Source organism: Podarcis erhardii, assembly GCF_964252035.2.
Source record: "Podarcis erhardii genome assembly, chromosome: 14".
NCBI classification, from domain to species: Eukaryota; Metazoa; Chordata; class Lepidosauria; order Squamata; family Lacertidae; genus Podarcis; species Podarcis erhardii.
This window is the reverse complement of record NC_138503.1, coordinates 44,407,832-44,428,293: the sequence shown is the minus strand read 5'-3', so window position 1 is coordinate 44,428,293 and position 20,462 is coordinate 44,407,832. Positions and strand designations below refer to the sequence as shown.

The 20,462-nt window shown below is 41.7% G+C and overlaps 2 protein-coding genes across 2 annotated transcripts in view; one reads left to right on the top strand and one right to left on the bottom strand.

Annotated features, from left to right (window-relative positions):
- CYTH3 (cytohesin 3) overlaps positions 1-11,298 on the top strand; it is a 69,294-nt gene extending 57,996 nt beyond the window's left edge. The window contains exons 9-13 of the mRNA XM_081839955.1: positions 456-567; positions 9,371-9,447; positions 9,539-9,610; positions 10,335-10,489; positions 11,220-11,298. Coding sequence (XP_081696081.1) covers positions 456-567; positions 9,371-9,447; positions 9,539-9,610; positions 10,335-10,489; positions 11,220-11,292 — 489 coding nt within the window. The 3' untranslated portion in view covers positions 11,293-11,298. The remainder of the gene's footprint in view (positions 1-455; positions 568-9,370; positions 9,448-9,538; positions 9,611-10,334; positions 10,490-11,219) is intronic.
- A 6,764-nt stretch (positions 11,299-18,062) lies between these two features.
- USP42 (ubiquitin specific peptidase 42) overlaps positions 18,063-20,462 on the bottom strand; it is a 37,638-nt gene continuing 35,238 nt past the window's right edge. The window contains exon 17 of the mRNA XM_081839558.1: positions 18,063-19,542. Coding sequence (XP_081695684.1) covers positions 19,490-19,542 — 53 coding nt within the window. The 3' untranslated portion in view covers positions 18,063-19,489. The remainder of the gene's footprint in view (positions 19,543-20,462) is intronic.

Below are 20,462 nucleotides of genomic sequence, written 5' to 3'. Positions count from 1 at the left end.
ATACACACGAGTGTGTATCTTGCAGGTAGATGCTTCTTCCTGCAGATTTCCAAAGTAGAACTACTATTTTCCAAGGAAAAATCTCATTAGCCTTTTTGCTTTCTGTAAAGTGGATGATTCTCAAAGTGAGAGATTCATGCAAGCCCATTTTACCTGATTCAGGTGTTTCCTGGTGTGTTTTGAATGGTTGAACATGTTTACAGATTATTTAATTTTCAGTGCTTCCATTTTTGCCTTTTTTGTGACCTACTGTTGAGCAATTAACATAGCTAGCACAATACATGCTTACCTTGCCCATGAAAAGTGCAAAATTATTTGCAGATATGACCGTGCAAATAGTTTCTACGAAAATAATTGATTTTAGTTTCTCTTTGAGGTGCTTTGACAGAACCTGCTGGCTGCACCTTGCAGCCCTGGCAGTGGTGTTAAACTTTTCCTCTCCTGTTTTCTTCCAGAATTTATACGAAAGCATTAAAAATGAGCCCTTTAAAATCCCAGAAGATGATGGGAATGATTTAACTCATACGTTTTTTAACCCAGACCGAGAAGGTTGGCTGCTGAAATTAGGTCAGTAAGTGGATAATTTCCCTGATACTTTATTTTGTGTATTAGCATGTGCTGCTTTTGTATCCCCCCCCCCGCCCCACTATTACGTTGAAAATTTAATGCAATGGAATCAGTATTAGTTTCTGCTCAAATATTGCCAACCACTTTACATAATTCTTTTGTCTTATTACTACTTTATTATCCTCCTACTTCACAATTTTGAGTGAAGTTTGATTTTCAGCTTCTTGGGGTTGAAAACCTCAGCCGAAACCGAGTCCCGGCTCTTTCTTTCGTAAAGGTAGCAGAATCTGATAGATTACAGGGTTGTTGTTGTTTAAAAAAAACTTTAAACCTTTTCCAATAATGCTGTTGTGTTGATTCACAATTAGGTTTTCTGTGCGGTCACACAAAAGAACACACCTCTCTCTTCCAAAGGTTATTCCTGTATGTCTTTAGTCGTCCCATCCCCCCACAAACCCTGGTACTTGTTTATTTCTGTTGGTTTGATTTTTGGCTATGATTTTTTAATGAGTGGTTTAAATGTGCCTTCTTGTTTTCCTTATGGCCTATGACCTATCACCTTTCTGTTCTGTGACTGGCTGTCTCTGCTTATTCTGCATTAGGAGGTACGTAACTGATGGCTTTCTATCCCCTCTCTCTTGTTCTGTTGCTCATTCTCTCTTTGATTTTAACCTCCCCGCCTTCCTCCTTGTCTTCCACGTTGCTCAGTTTCCATTATTACAGCATTTGTGGGGTTACCATGCTTGTCACTTAATACCACTAACTTCAGTCTGGCAAAGCCAATGGGATTCTGCTCATGCATAAGAGCACAAATGTTAGCTGCTAGCTCACGTTTGAAATGCTCAACACTTAGCAGTTGACGACCTCGATATTCAGTACCAGTTCTGTGCAGCTTGATCCATATGGGATTGGTGAGCTAAGTGCCCCCAATTTATTCATGTATGTATAAACAAACAAACATACCCTATCTGTTTTCCCAACAAAGTTTATTGTAACTTTCCCCTCTACCCTTGATGCCTCTGTGACAGGCTTGGAACAGTTACAGAAAGCTACTGTAACCCTAAAAATAATCATGCAAAGACATTAAGTGTCATGGACTTACCACAATACTCTAAATGAGAGATTTTGGATTAGTAAGTGGAAACTTCAGGCACAGAGATGTCTTCATGAATGGGAAAAGCAGTGTTGGTTCTGAAGAGAAGCTCTAGAATCATTTTGCAGGAAATAAATCTGAGAGGAAGGATTCTTTAGACAGTATCACACACAACCTTCATGTGCTTCAGAAATAGAATTGTTCTTGTAAGGAAACAGTATGTTAAGATGTTAGCACTCCTTTTCTTTTTTTAAATAAGTATTTCCATCTGAACTGTATCGTAAGTCCAGGAGCCTATTTGTTCTGTGCACATTTTTATGTGTATGTTAAAGAGTTTATTTGAACAAAGCTGGAGACCTCCTGAGTCAGTAGGAACCTGAAACTTTTGGCAGCTGGTTGGTGTTTGAGGGCCAAAGTGTGCGGAGTCCATTCAGGCTCTTTTGAAATGTGAGGTAGCTTAGTTACAAACTTGGTCTTAACGAGACAGTCTTGCCAAATATCAGGTTTTGTTTGGTCACCAGTGAATTTAGACCTTGCTTCTGCATTGTTTGTTTTCAAATGCTGATATAAAGGCCTAATCCCAACCAGGTTCAGAGGCAGCTTTGGGTTGTTGTTGAAAATAAGGTGTATTGAGACCCCCTTGACACTTTTTCCATAAAGACTGGCCAGAAGTCTGATGTTTGTATGCTCCTAGTGTAAAGTTGCCTTGTAATCAGGGGGGCCAACTTGAATAAAATATTGGGAGGGGGCGGGTAAGCCCTGCCCTGCATAATTGAACACAAGATGTAGTGCGCACACACTATTTGAAATGCAGTGCCCATCCAATTTGGGGGGCCCCAGCCCCCAGCTGTTATAGGTCCTGGTCAAAGAATACACCATGCTTATTTTAAGAAGTTTAACATATAATCGCTTTATAATTGTTTAATCCTACTTCTTCTTATCTTTCTTTACATAGATCAATCGCCTTCTATAAAGCATGACAGTGATTGTATTGGAGTGTGTGTGTATGTGTGTGTGTGTTTGGAAGGAGACAGCAGACTGGGAAAAGCTAGCCAAAGATTTTCCTAGCAGCATCAGACTCTAGTTTATTTTGGGTTAGTTTGCAGGCATTGCATAAGGATTAATTGTGGGCCAAATGAGGGGGCGGTGGCTGTAATAAAATCCCTCCTTCTGCCCTTTCTAGTAGACATTCCAGCTGGACAAAGATCTCACAGGCGACAGATCCCGGGATGCAATTCTTCTGTACCAGAATTGTTTTTTCTTCTAATAACACTGTCTGCTGGCAATAGCTCAGCTAAACTGTCTAGTACTAAAGCATTTGTTGTACTTAGCTGAGGTCTGGCTTTAATATTTTCCTCTTGTGCTCAAGAGGCAAATATGTTAGTTTCTTGGGTTTATTTTTGGCCACTCTGAGGCTTTTACTGAAGATGAACTATTTTGCAGTGGGAATTAGAATGTGGAAGGGTGGGGCATCATCTGCCTTCTTTCTACTGTGCCAATTTCCGCACAAACTGGTGCCTTCCAGATGTTTGGGCCTTGGCTTGCCTGGACCTGATGGAGGGCACTAGGTTGACGATGGTTGTGATGTGTCAGTAATGATTCCCAAAGCCTTTTATTTTTCTTGTAAGGGAATGAGTCAACTACTGTATTCCAACCCAACACTTGGCCAAATGGGTGTCCTTTTTACCAGCAAGTTTTTTACCAACATTTTGTGGAAAGGTCTACTGTTCAGGATATGCTTTTACACAGACATGGTAGCTGTTAAATCCTACCTCATTTACCATCTTTTTTCATCATAACTCTTGGTGAAGCTTTTAGGTCTCCTTAATAAAAGATACCTTTCTTTTTAATTTAACACCTACGAATGAAGGACATTGTTCATTTTTTCCGGTGCTCTAAAGTTTCACTTAGCTGCTTTTATTGATTTCCTTATACAGTAATGTGACTTCTCTAATCTGCAAGGTGTGTATGTTTGTGTGTGTGATGTTTTATCCTTCCTGTTGACTCTTCTTTCCCTTTCCATTATTAACTGACCTTATGCTATGAATGGGGTACTACTACTACATATGATTTCCAGATGACCTGTCACTTGGTTTGCTTTAAATGTTTGCCTCTAGAATTATCCATTAATTTTATAACATGCTTGCTCTGTTTGTGGAGGGAAGACAGATTGCTTTGGGAGATGCTCCTTCTTTTCAGCTGTCAGAGTGAGGATGATAGGAAGGGAGAGCAACACCTTATGCCAGAATAGTCCCTGAAAAGCAGGACTTTTCTTGGGCTCCAGTTTAACTGCTTAGGTCTGCTCTGCTCTGTACATAAACACACAAAATTTGGCTTCCTTTTGTCTTTTACCTGCTTCATCTCCTCCCCTGTTATTTTTATTGATGGCTGTAGAGTGAGTAATGCTCAGGTTTCCTTCTTCTGAAAAAGAAGTCTGGACTCTCTATGTAGAGAGACATTAGAGAAACAGTGCGATTTATCTAAGTAGAGTATTATGAACAATGAAGCAGACTGGCTAAGGTGTCGGGCACTGGATCAAATGGAGTAGACTGGGCTCACAACTTGAGTGCCTTCTGCCAGATAACAAGAGCACAATAAGGAAATGTTACATTTTTCATGTCCTGGTGAACCCCAAGAATGCCAAGTTCTTCTCCAGCATTTTGGTTTTTGTATATTGGCTGATTCAGCCCTGGCATCCATTGACTTGACTGTTCTTGGATTCCATTGGCTTGACTGTTCTCTGATTCCAAACCAAGATAAACATTTGCGAATGTTGGCTCTTTCCTGTTTGTTATCAGCATGCCACCACCTCTTGGCACTAGTTCAAGTTAGTAGTCTTTGCCATTAATTTTGAAGAGTAGTTTGATCAAATTTACTGTTAAGATGTAAGGATCAAGATGTGGTTTAACTTGTAGAGGCTCTTACGTTGAGTCAACATGCAGCGCACCACCAACTTGACTTCATCAAGTTCTGCATCTTAGCCTTCCTCTGTTTCTGCTCCTTGACCAAACCCAACAGAAAAATGTTGTTTTGACTTGTTAGGACTATGAAACAGGCTTGCATGTGGTAGGAAACTAGAAATACACATGAATGGAATGTAAGAGCAGCACTGGGCTACGTCTGTGAGCCCTGTAATCCCTTTATGTGCTATAAGCCACCCAGAGTGCTGGGGAAACCCAGCCAGATGGGTGGGGTATAAATAATAAAATTGTTATTATTATTGCTTTTGCTTTTAAAGTCATATTGGACATAATATAACCTCTAACTTTAAGAGCTTACATTGCAGAGCAGTTTGAGAAAACTGCAGGATATCCAGCATATTCCTGTAATTGTTCTGCAGTTCAAGATCTTGTTTGTTTATTTTTACAATGTATTGTGCCAACAACAAGCTCAGAGAGACAAAGCCTTGTTGACCAAGGAAGAGCTGCAGATGCTTTTATAGCTGTGCCCTGGATTGAGCAGCCTGAGTCACTTAAAATGATTAATCCTTGGGTGAACTATACTGTTTAATGAGAGCCTGATGTTCACGGTGTTCAGTAATAAGATCAGCTGTGCTGAGAGTGAAGGCTAATGGGATTAAATAGGCGGGTAAATGGATGAGGCACAGGAGGTGATGCAACCCCTAAAATCTCTTAACTGCAGAGATACAAAACCTTCAGAGTGAGAGCATCAAATCCATATCTGCATATGATTTCTTGCCTGAGGTCTGTTGATGTTTAGAACACAAAAGTACCAATATTATGGACCTTGTTATAACACATTTCTGAGGTTTTCCTCTCGTTATATTTGTATCACCTGTTGACCACAAAATAGGGGTGCTAAAATGTGAATGGTGTGTGTGTGTGTGTGTGTGTGTGTGTGTGTGAGAGAGAGAGAGAGAGAGAGAGAGAGAGAGAGAGAGTTTTCCCAGCCTTCCTCTTCATGTTTGTGTGCCGACTGGTGTTTCTGTGATAATTGGTTAGTGATAAAACAGATTTGAGTTTGCAGTCCTATTATCAGTGAACTAATCTCTAATTAGAAGCATATAATCTTGTGAATTTACTCCTAATTCTATCGATTTACTGATTAGGTTAGTTTATTTGTACCTAGTCACTCGACCCTCATGAAACAAAAGTTTTAACAGTATGAAAGTAATGAAAGCAACGTCAATAGAAGTTAACTCTGAGTCAAACAAACTACAACATAAATATAAAATGCCAAATTTTCCTAGCCATTACATGCTCCCCTTTTTAGGAGGAAAAATAATTTACTTCCTTCAGATTAAGAAACTCGTGTAAGTAACTTGCAAATCCAAAAATCAATCAGTCTCTTTCCTTTCATGGCACTATCCAGTGACCAACTTGTGCTTTTGGAAAGTGGGGCACACAAGATGAATAAGAAATCTATCAGACAATGCCACCTTCTCTCTATCTCTTTCTGATGTGTGTGTTCTTAAGTGCAGAAAGTACAGTGAGATTATGAACAAGGTATAGTGGCTACTTGTGGTCCAATGTAGGGAAAAATGCATATCCCACCTCCACCCTCAAGCTGACTGTCAGTCCACCAAAATCCAGTTGGGTTGGGGTTTAATTAGTGGTGAGGAGAAGCCACTCTGCAAAGATTAATTTTGTTCTTTGATATTTGAGTGCAAAACTGTTGTCCAAGCAAGGTGCTTTCATGGGGTCTGATAGCTTGCCCATTAAGAATAAAAGTGCATATTGACTTACTGTCTGTAGAGCCCACTTTTCACATTTTAGGCAACCCAAATTATATACATTTGTATTACCCACATATAACCCTCAAACATATTAAAATGTTCACAGTTTAAATATCACAGGCACACTGGTTAAGTTGTAAGGTAGTGATTCGAAATAAAACCAGCAATACTGTAATCTAGACAACTGTTGGCATGCTTTGATACTGATTTTATACAAGCAGGTTTCCTCTGCCTTCAGTGAGAGCATAGAGACTGTATCCATCAAACAGATATATAGTTGGCAGTTTTGTAGTGCATCCTGTTTTAAAATAGTCAAGCACAATAAGAAAATTGGTGGCTGTGTATGTGAACTGGACTAGCCTGATAAAGCAAGTTTAGCTGCTCCTTTGATTATCTGAGCAAACTAGTTTTGATGCCGTAACAATGATGTGATTTAGTGTCAGCTCCTATCTGACGATGAGCTTCCGGAGAAGAGCTCCACTACTTTTAACATATGCCGGAAAGGGAAGTTGGGGTCTTGGTGGTTCACCACTTCATGCTGAGTAAGATATATTTTGCGGTTTGAGGATGTCTTGTGTTCCTTTTCAAAGACATGGCTAAATTATTGCACATTACATGTGCGTGTATGAAGAAAAATGGAAAAGGTGGTGATCTCTGATCAGCGCCCATTCAAGATGACTTTTGCATATTAAGCAAGAACTGCCCGTGTGTGTGCGTGTGTGTGCGTGTGTGTGTGTGTGCAGCCTGATCCTACACGAAAGTACTTTGGTCACTAGGTCTTACCACCAAGTAATGGTGTATAGTCTGTTCGCTGTAAGAGACTAACAGTGGAATTGTATTCATGTTTGCAAAGAAGAAGAGGTGCCGTCTTGTGCCCAAGATTGGGGGGGGGCGGTGCTTTTGATGTCATTATGCACAACGTCGCATCATCAGGAGGAGGCCAAGTACAGAGCACAGAGCACAGTGCAGCATAGTTCAGTGGCTGGTTTCTACTGAGTGCAAGAGAGGAAGCTGCGCCGCACTGGACTTCCCACTCAGCCTCCTCTTGCAATGTCATTCGTGTGTTGCATGTATGATGTCACACAAGCGCAACACGCATTGTCAGGAGGCAACGCAGTGCGGCTTCCTCATGCTCAGGAGGAGCCAACCATTGAACCGTGCCACGCTCGGCCTCCTCTGCCCCATCAACATCAAGGAGGCTCAGCTTCCTGCCAGCAAATACTGAGGTGGCCAGAAACCCCTCTGCCCCTAGGAGTTGGCACACCTGCAAAAAAAGTAAGTCTTAGTGTTCAGTGAGGCATCTTCAGAGACAAGCATGTGTAGGGTTGTAGCTTTGTTGTAGTATCAGGCTGTAATATATTGTAGTAAAAATACAGTGGTAGCTTGGGTTACATACGCTTCAGGTTACAGACTCCACTAACCCAGAAATAGTACCTCGGGTTAAGAACTTTGCTTCAGGATGAGAACAGAAATCGTGCTCCAGCGGCGCAGCAGCAGCAGGAGGCCCCATTAGCTAAAGTGGTGCTTCAGGTTAAGAAGTTTCAGGTTAAGAACGGACCTCGGGAATGAATTAAGTACTTAACCCGAGGTACCACTGTACTGGGGTTTTTTTGGAAGAAAAAATATAAATTTGATAAATAAATAAATTTAAGGAGTGCTTTTTAAAGTTGTCCATTGGGTGTATTGCTTTGAGCATTTTGTGAAGCAGCTTATACATCCTGAAAAGGAACACATACATAATTTTTTTGAGCCACTTCAAATGTTTGGGCATACAGTGATTCTTCATATGGAATTTAAACTAATTAGTCTTTCATATATCTTCAGAAGCTGATCTGAATGGGAAGAATTCCACTGTTTCTTAAAGAGGAATATGAAAAACTGTCCCTAATTCCTCTTCCCCATCCCTCCACCCTTGCACAGGTGCCTGGATCACACATATTATCATTCACATGACCATCAGGTGTACTCACAGAACAGTATATGTTACTGCCAGGCTGAATGTCTGAGCTGGCACCATTTGCTGAAGTGGAAACTGTTCTGTTTGAAGATCATATCCCTAAGAGGTGATAGGATAGCCATCTTCAAATATATTCACATGGAAGATGGAGGAAGCTTTTTCCCTGCTGCTCCAGAGAGTAGAATCTGAACCCATGGATTCAAATCACAAGAAAGGAGATTCTGACTAAATATTAGGAAGAACTTTTTGACATAAGAGCTGTTTGATCATGGAATGGACTACCTTGGAAGTGGGTGGACTCTCCTTTCATTGGAGGTTTTTAAACATAGGTTGGATGACTTATCTGTCAGGGATTCTTGAGCTGTGATTCCTGCACTGTAAGGGATTGAACTAGACGGCCCTTGGGGTCCGATCCAGCTCTTCAGTTCTATGATTCTGTTATCTGTTCTGTTCTGCTGATTCTACATTGAGAATGAATTAGAAATGTAGAGAATGTGTACAGTGGTACCTCTGGATACAAACGCTTATGGTTATGCATGCGTTGGGTTACGAGCTGTGCTAACCCGGAAGTAGCTGCTCCCTGGTGCAAACTTTGCCCCAGGATGCAAGTGGAAATCGTGCGCCAGAGGCACGCACGTGTAGCGGGAGATGCACTTTTGCTAATGGTGCCTCATGTTAAGAACAGTTTCAGGATAAGAACGGACCTCCAGAACGAATTACGTTTGTAACCAGAGGTACCACTGTACTTGTTTTCCCCCCTTTTGGTAAGAAAGGGTTTTGATTGGGGGTGGAGGGGGGAAAGGGACAAGAATTTCCATTTTAGATGCAGTGGGGAAGATGGCATTCCAACGCCATCACCCTGTAATATCAAAAGGATATTGCCAATAACCCCTTACATTCATTCAACCTTGACTCATATGTTTGCTTTCACCGAAGCCTGTCTTTTGACAAGCCTAACCATTTAATGAAGTAACAAGTTAACCCAAATCCTGTTTGTCTGCCGCACAGCAGCTTGGCATGATCTGGTGTAACTTGAAGGTGCTTTATGTCTTTACAGGTGGAAGAGTGAAAACATGGAAAAGGAGATGGTTTATACTGACAGATAATTGCCTATATTATTTTGAATACACAACAGTGAGTATGCTGGGTTGCAAATCATAATGTCACTTCTTCCAAGCGCAAGCTCAGGGCTGTTTACTGAGCACTGTCTTTCCTGGACTTGTAGGACAAAGAACCCAGAGGAATTATCCCTTTGGAGAATCTCAGCATAAGAGAAGTTGAGGATCCGAGAAAACCGGTAAGGCCTTCTCCTTCTTCATGAGATACCATTCTGACAGGAACCTCTGCTTTGTAAACACAGGAAAAATCCAGATGAGCTGCATAAGACCACAGCTTTGATCTTAATCAGCTCCTGTTCGTTTCAATAGTGATAGTACTGGAGGCGTCCTTGGTGGAATGTTTCTCTAATATGATGTCCTCTTAAATGAAACTCATTATTTTGTACTATAATCCAACCTTATAGCAAATTTATAATTCTGTGCAACTCTGCCTTTCTGTTTAAAGATTTGGAAAAACACTAAATTAGAGAGAGAGAATTGCACATATGCCGTAAGAAGCCCTTGACCAGAACAGGCTGGATAGGACAAGAGAAATGACATAAAGATAACAAAAAACCAGGGTTGGTCTAATATAAATAAAGCATAGAATATTTGCTGGGGGAAAGCCTTATTTGGTGTCTCAGTAAAGTGAAGAAACCGTATCCCCAGATTAGCAACAGCAACAAAAAAAATCCCTAGGCTAGTCTGATTCTTGCTTACTCTTAATTAGTGATACTTTTCCCGTGTTTGGGATGTGCCAAACTTCCAGACACTGCTTTTAATACCAATTTTGCAGTTTGTTTTCAAACTCCGTTTCAAAGACTGGAGCTGATCTTACGTCTTTTTCAATTCATTATATATCATTTCCCAGTAAGCTTTTAACCTTACTGCAAGACTATCCCATATGTGTTTCTGTTTCCCTAGAATTGCTTTGAGTTGTATAATCCTAGCCATAAAGGACAAGTCATTAAAGCTTGTAAGACGGAAGCAGATGGCAGAGTGGTAGAAGGCAACCATGTGGTTTACAGGATATCTGCCCCCACCCCTGAAGAAAAAGAAGAATGGATCAAGTCAATCAAGTGAGTTCTATCTCTAATACAGAAGTGCAACTTTCACCTAAAGCAGTGGTTCCCAATTAGCTAAGTACTGCAAACTACCTCTTTCTCAAAAGCCAAGCTGTGGAGCCCTACAATTGCAAATGTTGATATCTTTGGGGTAGTTGCATGAATAGTTCCACTGTGCCCTCCAAGATGTCCCAGAGCAAAACTGGGCCACACTGCTGTGCGAGTCACATGACCTGCACGAAAACACGATGCCCCCAAAAGGCATGTTTTAATTTTTCTCAGCCTCTTTTCTCTTTTGCAAGGAACTGTAATCTCAAAATGGGATTCCTCAGCTTAGCGATGTCTTTTTATATTAAGCAGAATAAAAATAAAATAAAATATGATCTAACTTAGCCTCTGGAACAGCAATGGCTTGTGTTTGACTGGAAAGCCAGAATAAGAGACCATTGCCTTCCATAGTTTTGTGGATGATGGTTTGTGCTCACTTTGATTTGGTGAGAGGCCTGATTTGATAGACCCTAGTTACAGCTGTTTCTGGAGGCTGCTGGAGGTGAGCAGATAGAACGTGAAAGCAGACAAGTAAGTAGCTTTAATCTAAACCACGGTTTGCCTGTATGCATGATTTGGGTTCTAAACTATGGTTAGCACAAACCATGATGTCTAAAACAAATCTCTTTGGAAATTTGTCAGTGTGGCTAGCAGATGTGCATATCTAAAAACTAATTCACATCTCCTGTTCTCTTAGGGCAAGTATCAGCAAGGATCCCTTTTATGATATGCTGGCAACGAGAAAAAGAAGAATTGCTAATAAAAAATAGCACTAACAGGGGACTCTTGTGGATCTGCCTTAGCCAAATTGCTAGTACATTATAAAGCCAAGGTAAAGTTCCAAGAAAACAAGACTTGTATTGGAAATGTAGTCACTTTCCTGCAGCATCTACCTTCTCTTTGCCCATTTATAATATTCCATGAGATGCTGGAAGAAGTTTCAAGCACATGGATCTATGTGAACTGAAAATTTGGAAACCTTATGTGCCGTTTTGTGTGTGGCAATGTGTGTCATTGAACCAGGAGGTGATGGTATGTAATCTGTCCCTCTCCTGTTTTGGGGAGCCTGTGTTCTGGATTGTGACCCGCTGCTGAATCTAGCATTCACAGCTAGCAGATTACTCTTCTTTCTGGGTATCCAGAAGTACTTTTCTCTCCCTTGTTCAAGCCTTCCCTTCCCTTCGCAATGCAGAGGAGTTTGAGCCCTGATTCAGCTCACATCCAGTCTTTGGTGCTTTCATTTAGAACCCCCATCCTCCAGCTTATGAATAGATAGGAAGGTTACACTGAAAAAGAAACAACCGCCACAAGCCTGGCAGCTATATGATTAAGAGGCCTCCCTCTCATAAACTGATGGCTGTGCACTGAAAACATGAAGTTCTCAAAGATGAAAAGGTTACAAACATGAGTTTTGGCAGTATCCGTGTAGCTTATCTTTGGTTTTTGGATGCTTTGGAGATGTGTGACATTGCCTCTCCAAGTGTTAGCCTGAAAAGCCTTTCCCAGGTCTCAGTTCTGTCTGGTAACATTCAGCATCATCTTATATTTGTGTAAGGTTTGCAGGGCTCCAAAGTTATTCAAAAACACCAGCTTTAATTGTTCTCTTTATTTATTGCCACACAGGAAAATTGAGCAAGATTTTTTTTTTTTAAATGGGAGCAAGCCAAAAAAGAGAGAATATATGTTTGTATGTGTAAAATATTAGTTATCCACTGTTAGTAGAGTGCGCAGAATTGCCTGAATCCTTGCTGGGTTTTGCATCTTTCTTAATGAAGATGTGTGCATATAGCTGGTTGGGATAGCCAACTGAGGATGATACAGTTTGGATGATCATTCGAGTTTTCATAAGCCATAGTTTATGAAGCTGGCTCCAAGCCTTCCCCACTTTTCACATTCTCCTGTTGTGTGCCAGCTTCCTGTGAAGATTCTGGTTTCTGTTAAACCAGAGTCCCCTGTTGCATCTGAATTCTGGCTTAACGTTGGTTAACCAACCAGGACAATAAGCCAGGATCAACACCTCTGGTGGGTGTGCAGGAGAATAGGGGATGGTGGGTCCTGCTAGCCTGGGACATGTTCAAGATTTGTGCTAAAGCACAGGTAAACATGACATGCCAAAATGACCGCTCTGTATGGTTTGAGGATAAGAAGACCCAGATTTGATTCCATTGTACTTCCAAGTACAACCAATAAATAACAGGAATAGGAAATTTGTCTGCAGTGATACCTTGGAGCTTTGAAATCACCTGTCAGTCAGGGATTGCATTTTTGTGTTTTAGTAAGCATAAAGCAAAAGCCTTAAGATACTGTTTGTATATTGTATGATACTGTTGGTTTATTGTATGTATGTAATTAATATCTGCAATATTCATAGGAGGAAAGCATTGGCCTGTGCAAGCAGTCACTGCTGTCCTCTCAGGTGGCAGCATTGCTTATGGTTAGAGCTGTAGATATTATGGGAGGTGTAAAAACTTGATGGGGAAGGTGTTACAGGATCAACACTGCAGCCTCATGAGGAGAATCTGAATATAAATAACACAGTGGCTCTAGAAGATAATGGAGGCAGCCTTGTATAGGGTGAATTAATACATTTTTATTTAGATGTTTCTGCTTGCTGAACTCTGAAATTAGATGTAGATTTGCAGAATCATGACCAGCGGCCATGCTAGCTGGGACTGATGGGAGGTTGGAGTTCAACACCACCTGGAGGACCCATAGCTTTGCAGCATTTCACCCTAAGATTGTGGGCAATTATTATTTTTTAAATATTTTACAGAACTCTGATCCATAGTCTGGTCTGGCTTTACGCTTCCCTGGTTTCAGTTTGTCACATGTAATCCCTCAGTGAATGTGTTGAAATTACTGACATTTCTAACCCATCTAATTAGCAACCCTGTTTGCAAATACTGTGTAAATGGAGTAATTGCAGTGTTCCATGAGCTTCTTGTCCAAGTGGAAAATAACACACTTCTTAAGGGTAGAGAATGTTTGCATGGCTGCAGATGTTCTTATGTAACTGAATGATTAGGGATTGAAATTGGGCCAAACCTTTTTGCTTGCCCATGAGGCCAGTGAAAGAAATTACCTAATTTGCAGGTACAGCTTTCCATATAGGTGCAATTTTCCAGTATTTTTCAAATACTGGAATCACTTTCAAAATGAAGTTTTATTTTTATCTATTAATTCCCTCAAATTTGTTAGTAGAATGCCTGGGGGCAGGGCAAGTTATGAAAATGTCTAATTTTAATATAGTTATAGTCATTGGTACCCTACCTTGCCAAAAAACATTTGCTGAATGGCGATTTAACCAACAATGGAAAAAAATTCTTTTCTGCCTGCATTTTGGACAGATTACTGGAAGGCTTTTGTATCTTTGGGAAATTCTTTGGGGAGATTGCGCAAATATTTTTTTATCCTTTACCGAGAGATTGTAAATACTAATTTTGTTCCAAATCTCCTTAGGCAGATTTGTTCCAAAGACCCTTTCCCATTCCTGAACATATCTGAGCATTTACTTCTGCTATTATCCAGCATACTTTGGATAAGTCTTTTGAGTTCTTCCAAGGCTAATCTCTCAGATTGTGTAACTTGCCTCAATTCTGTTCCTCAAACTGCTTGAGTTTCTTTACCAGATATTTAAAGGATGCCTTATTTCAAAGGTTTTCAACCTTTTTAGTCCACGGCTCCCTTGACCAACTACATTTTTTGTGCGACATCCGTGGGGTTCAGGAGGCCAGTTATGTCACTCCTCACCTGCAGAGCTGGCAGCCTCTCACCCTTTTTCGAACACCCTCCCTTGTGGAGTGTTCCCTCAGCCTCCTCTCCTGTCTCCTCTACTTGGGGAGTCCTCTGGGCAGCTGCTGCTACCACCGCTGGTCTCTGAGCTCCCCCCACCCCGGCCCCAAAAGAGGTGCCTCTCAGAGGCACTGTTCACCTGGTGAGCTTATAGCCAGGGATGCGGCAACAAATAGCTGTGGAAGCCTTTGGGAGGCAGAGACGTGAGCGGGCATCAGAGTAGGGAGGGAAGGAAAGGACAGGCCAGTGTTGCCCTTGGCACCCCTGACCATCATTCAAGGTACCCCAGGATGCCATGGCACACTAGAGAGAGAGAGAGAACTAATTCATAGGTCTAAATATGCAGATACCAAAAGATATTTGAGGGTAGAGATTATTTATCCCAAGCATCCTGCTGTTTTTTGCAGTACTGTAATGGTGCAGCTACTTCCATCATGTGATTTCTTATCCAGAGTAGTTTAATGGCCTCTGAGCAAGTTTTGTTCTAGCAAACTAAGAAAACTTTGATTGCTCTCTACCGTCTGTAACAAACAACCTAGTAATATTCACAAAGAACTGCTTGTGAAGATCCCTCCTCTTCTTCTTCGTTAAACATAGGTGTAAGTTAATTCTAGGGTTTTTCCTTCCCAGATAATTAATATCTTTCAGTTGTCTGCCATCTCTTTATAATCCTGAAAAAATATTTGTAGGAGGGCCAGTGTGGTTTGCCATCCTATTGCTTGGGTGAACCTTCTTTTGCTTCTCTTGTCTTTTCTGTGTCTTTTCTCTATATCACCTTCTCGAGGGAATTCGTTGTTCTCAGCAGACTGGATGTAGGGTTCCTCTGGCCAGTCCTATCAGGTGTGCCTTCCTTTTCTGAGGAAATACTCTTGCCTCCAGATCCTAGTTTTTACTGGGCAGATCTAGTGCAGACTGATGCTAGAAGGGTCTGATCAATTTGCCCAGTATTTCATTTAGGTCAAATTTCACTAGATCACCCCAGAAGTTCTGCAGAGATCACTGTGAAATTTTTGACCTTTTAAAAATCATGCGTTCCGATCCCTGTTGGCTTTGCACAGCCCTGCTTTTTCTAGCACGTGCATTTAGGGGATTGAATTTAAATGGGTTGGCAATGCCTGTGATTCTTCCCTGGTTTATTTTTGTCTGATTTAAGAGTCCTCTGTCAGCAAAGAACGTGTAAACCGAGTAGCCATGATGCTCTATAAGCATCCTGCTAAAGTGCAGCGCAGCATCCTTTCTCCAGCTATAGAATGGCTGCAGGTGTGTGTACAGAACAGTATTAGTAGGGATTGAATTTGAGCCAAAACCTCCAGAGGCCAGTAAAGAAGCAAGCTAATTTGCAGGAGTGGCTTGTGAAAGAAAGCTTTTGGCTTTGGTTGAGGTACTACCTTTTTGAAAATACAAAATAAACCTCTTCTTCAACCTAACTCTTGGTCATAGGGAATTGTAGCTTTTGAAAGCAGCGAGAACCGCAGAGGCTGAAAGCAGTGGAGGCAAATGGCATTGGGTACTTCTGTGGGTGTTATTCAGGAAGCTGTCTCCACTTCTGTCCTGTTCACATTCCCTGACCTTGTTCCATGAAGTAATAAGATGATTTTCCCCACCATTCTCTTATTGTGTTATCTGAACTGGGACTCATGGTTATGCAGTCTTCTCCTTAATCATGAGCTGTAGCACCCCCCCACACACACACACTTACTGTTTGTAGTTAAGGAGCTTAACCATGAGGCAGGTTCAGAAGACATGCTAAGCCATAGGGACCAGGGTGGCACAAAGCGAATGCAGGTTTCCTTCCCCTCAGGAGTCAGCATGTTTGCCTGCTCCCCCCTAAGCCATAGTCATGCAAACCAGACCCACAAGAACAGAGTGTTAAGCTTAATGCCGTTCCCTTTTGCCCAGTGCTACGTTTCAAGCCTTGAGGACTCTGGTTTTTGAAGGCATAAGTTTTAAAAAGCACTTTAAGTTCAGCTGGCCTGACAGGTGCTGAACCTAACCTGAGGGAGGTTGGCAGTGGGTGGGTGGGTGGGGGCTGGAAGAGAGAATTTTGCTTTGCTCTGTCACTTAAGGTTTTGGATGTGTTGAAGTGTGCAGTACTTTATAAAGTGAGCAGCATTTACAGTGCTTCGTATTAAAAATGCCTATTTTTTAAAAAATGTAGTACATATCTTTCTAGATATGCTTGCTGGAAGAAAGGTCTCTTGGATCCAGTGCAGATGTAATACAGTGGTGCCCCACAAAACGAATGCCTCGCAAGACGGAAAACCCGCTAGACGAAAGGGTTTTCCGTTTTGGAGGTGCTTCGCAAAACGAATTTCCCTATGGGCTTGCTTCGCAAGACGAAAATGTCTTGCGAGTTCCTGCGGGGTTTTTTTCCTCCCCCCCCCTTTTTCTAAGCCGCTAAGCCGCTAATGGACTTGCTTCGCAAGACGAAAAAACCGCAAGACGAAGAGACTCGCGGAACGGATTCTTTTCGTCTTGCGAGGCACCACTGTACTCTGCTGACCATTGTGTGCAAAATCAAGATGCATCCTCAGAAGCAATAAGCACCCTCTCTCCTCTGCCCACAATTTCCTCTTTGAGAGTGGAAATCTTAGCATTCCATTAACACTGATGCTGCTCTGGTTGAGGGGGAGAAAGTGTGCTGGCTGTTGGCATGCAAGGAACCAGTGTTACATCTGCACAGGCCATTAGAGACCACATGCTGCAAACTAACCTGTAGCTCACCACCTTTTCTTTCTATATTTTCTTGAAGAATGTTTCTTATTGACAGTTAAATGTATATACTGTACATCTGTGTATTATTGATTTTGAAGGTTTGTTACTCTCGTATGCCAATGAATTTGCATGGACTATTCTGTATCTATAAACTGTTATACAAATATCTATGGTAATCTTGTATGACTGTTTTAAATCCACTGCAAGTATTTAGTTAACAAAATACATTGCAGAGGGAACTTCATTCTCAAAAATAAAAGTTTGAGTTCCAAGTGCTGCTTTTCTATAACATACACACTCTCCAAGCATCTGGACCCAGAGGCATTTTGTTGTCAAGTGTGTCCCTTGATAAACGCAGGTTGTCAATTGCATAGACACACTGTTGGCAATCTTACATCTGAGCACGCAGACATAGGCATGAAACTGGTAATTGTACTTAAATCAGATGTACACCCTGTCAGACAATTTACCTCAACCTTCTTTTTCAGCAGTGATGTCTCATCTGAGGGTTGAAACTCATCAACAGTCTTTTTTACTCCCAACTCCTTTGGCATATCTTGACGACATCCATGTTTTCAGCTCTGCACTTAAAGGGTTATTTTAAAACAGGGGTGGGAAACCTGTAGTCCACCAACTGGAGGGGCCATAGCTCTCATTAGACCCAGATAACCAGTGGGCAAGGATGGTGAAGAGGTAGTTCAAGAACATACACTTCGAAAACTTGATCCTGTAGCAGCCGGGATGCTAGCTCTCTGCAACTGCAGCAATGGCGCATCAACCACGAGTGTGATTTCTTGAATAAAATATACAGCTGCTGTATCACTTAACCAGAGGACACACACACTATACAGTAAGTGAGTAGCTATTACATTAAACGATTCACCCTTAGCTGGGGATATACAAATACCACCATGAGCAGACAGCCTGAGCAGAGAGCATCAAGAATATAAACTTCGTTAAAAGTCATTGGTGTAGAACAAAATGAAAACATAACACTACACACTAGATGGAAACCAGTGTACATTGAGCAACATTGTTTTGACTTGTTGTATTTATATACTATATAAATTTTACATGCCATATATTTACAAGTGGGGCAAGTGCTTTATCTTTAAAAAAACAAAAGATCAAACTTTAGACATCTCTGAACAACACAGCTTGTATAAACCAGACAGATTATTCAGATGAACTGTATTTAATACAGTTTTCCCCACTCCGTCTCCTGATGCAGGACCAGTGAATTAAGTGTATCACAGTTTGATAGCAATTCATCATAAAAAAATTAAATCACAGTATGAATGTGTCTGTAACTAGAAACTTTTGAAGGGACAAGGACCAGACAACTGAGACCCCGTCAAGACAAGCAACGCTATAGTAAAACACAAAAACATAGTGGATGTATGAGGATGGCTCCTGCTGGCCGTTGTCGGAACGACGCAGGGGGACCCGCTGCCGCCAGTGCTGTCATCTGTGGGTGCCTGAAAGAGCCGTGGAACAGATGCCCGGGACAGGCAGCTGCAAGAGTGGAATCAAGGAGAGGCAAAGAGACAGGAGACAAGGGGAATAGGAGCTAAACATGGGGTGGGGGTAGAGTAGGGGAAGGAGAGAGAGAAAGTGCACAGAAGAGGAAGCCCCACAGAGTGAACAAGAGCCAAAGGCAGAAGCCTTCAGTGGAGGAAAACTGAAACGCAGCAAGAGAGAGTGTAGTGGGAGGGACAGAAGGAGAGGGGGGCAGACATCTGCCGGAGACATCCCTGCACCAGCCTTCACAAGTTCATGGGTGAGATGACAAGCCTGGCCATTCAAACACCCTGAAAGTGGCCAGCTGGCAGGTGGTTGGCGACATTGCAGGGTCCAGGGAGACAGCCCTATCCATGGGAGTGGCCGCAGCAGGCAAGGGGTCTTCAGACATGTTCCAAGATACATTCAAAAACTGGTAGAGTCCGAACGGCACATTTCACATAGTCCAAGACTGGAATCTGACAGGGTGGGAGGGAATGGATCGAGTTTCTAGTAGCAGACATCACAGAAAAAACAGATGAAGCTCTTGCAAAAATTCTAGTTGTATGTGAAATTTTTAAATAAGTCTTTAAATTAAATAAGAGACTATCAGTTGCAGCTTGATAATTCTGTGGTTTCCTCGCCCCTTTGCACCAGGTGTGTAGACTTGGAGCAACATCACATGAATAACACAATCAACCTGAGTCTGTAACTAAGCAGCATTTGAGATGTTCTATTCCAGGGCATTAATTACTGTGACATTTACAGGGTATATTTTATGATGTTCAGCAGTTGTAGAAAGTTTCCATCTGTTTTTTTTCTCTTTTTTTTGGATTGCAGGTAATTTAAAAAAAAGTCTCAAGGTAAAAACTAAAAAAAAAGGGTTTCTTTCAATGGTAAAATTCTGTACAGTATTTCTGAAGCACCAATTATGAATTAAAGAGTTAATCGCTTTTCGGTTTATAAATATACTGCGAGCTGTGGAGGGATGGCTTCCAGCAGACACTCTGGATCTGAAAGAAGAGAAGAGAGCCAGGTTATTCTTGGATGCCTAGATCCGAGATGAGCTTTTGTCTAGTTCCTTAATGGCACAGCACAATTGTGGTGCTGTGTCACACAAGCTGTAACAACTGCATCACTGACAATTCCAGCACTGAATAATCCTCCAATTGTTTCCTGCTTTCCTTGAGCCTTCAGCAGCAGAGAGTGAAATGGGATCACTCTCCATCAATCACTCTCCATCAGTCTGGCTAAGAGACCAGCTGCCATTTGGCTCCACCCCTCCCTGAAATGCCTTCGTTCAAGCTGGTCATCATAAGAACAATTATATTAGTACCCGAGTTTGCTGGTTTTCCCATTCCTTCCCTCTTTTTATGACATATTCATTGGCCTGCAAGCTTGTGGACAGGGACTGTTTCGTTTTCTAACTCTTTGTACAGCACCTAGGAAACTTTGCAGGTTTTATATATGATCCCTAATAAACCATACTAACCAAACTCAGTGGTTCAGCATCTGCTTTGGATGCAGAAGGTCCCAGGGTCAGTTCCTGGCTGGCAAAAGACTCAAGTCTGAAGCCAGGGACAGGCGCTGCCAGACAGTGTGGACAATACTGAGTCTGACTCAGTATAAAGCAACTTTCTATATTCCTATGATATTTTGAAGCCCCTGAGGAAGCTTAGGATTACATCAAGTTATTAGCAGCATAATGAAACATGCACTGTTGATTGAATCTTGGGTTAAACAGCACCTTGATGCAATCATTTGTCAGGAACGCAGTCATTTTCCATTTAGATACAGAAGGTGGGGAGCTGGTGACATGTTGGGACAGTCCTATGGTTGGCCTGGGAGGCAGTGCAGACAAAGCAGCCTTAGCATGATTCTGGGTTCCCAAACATGATTCTGGGTTCCCAATCATGAATTGTCCAGGTTTATG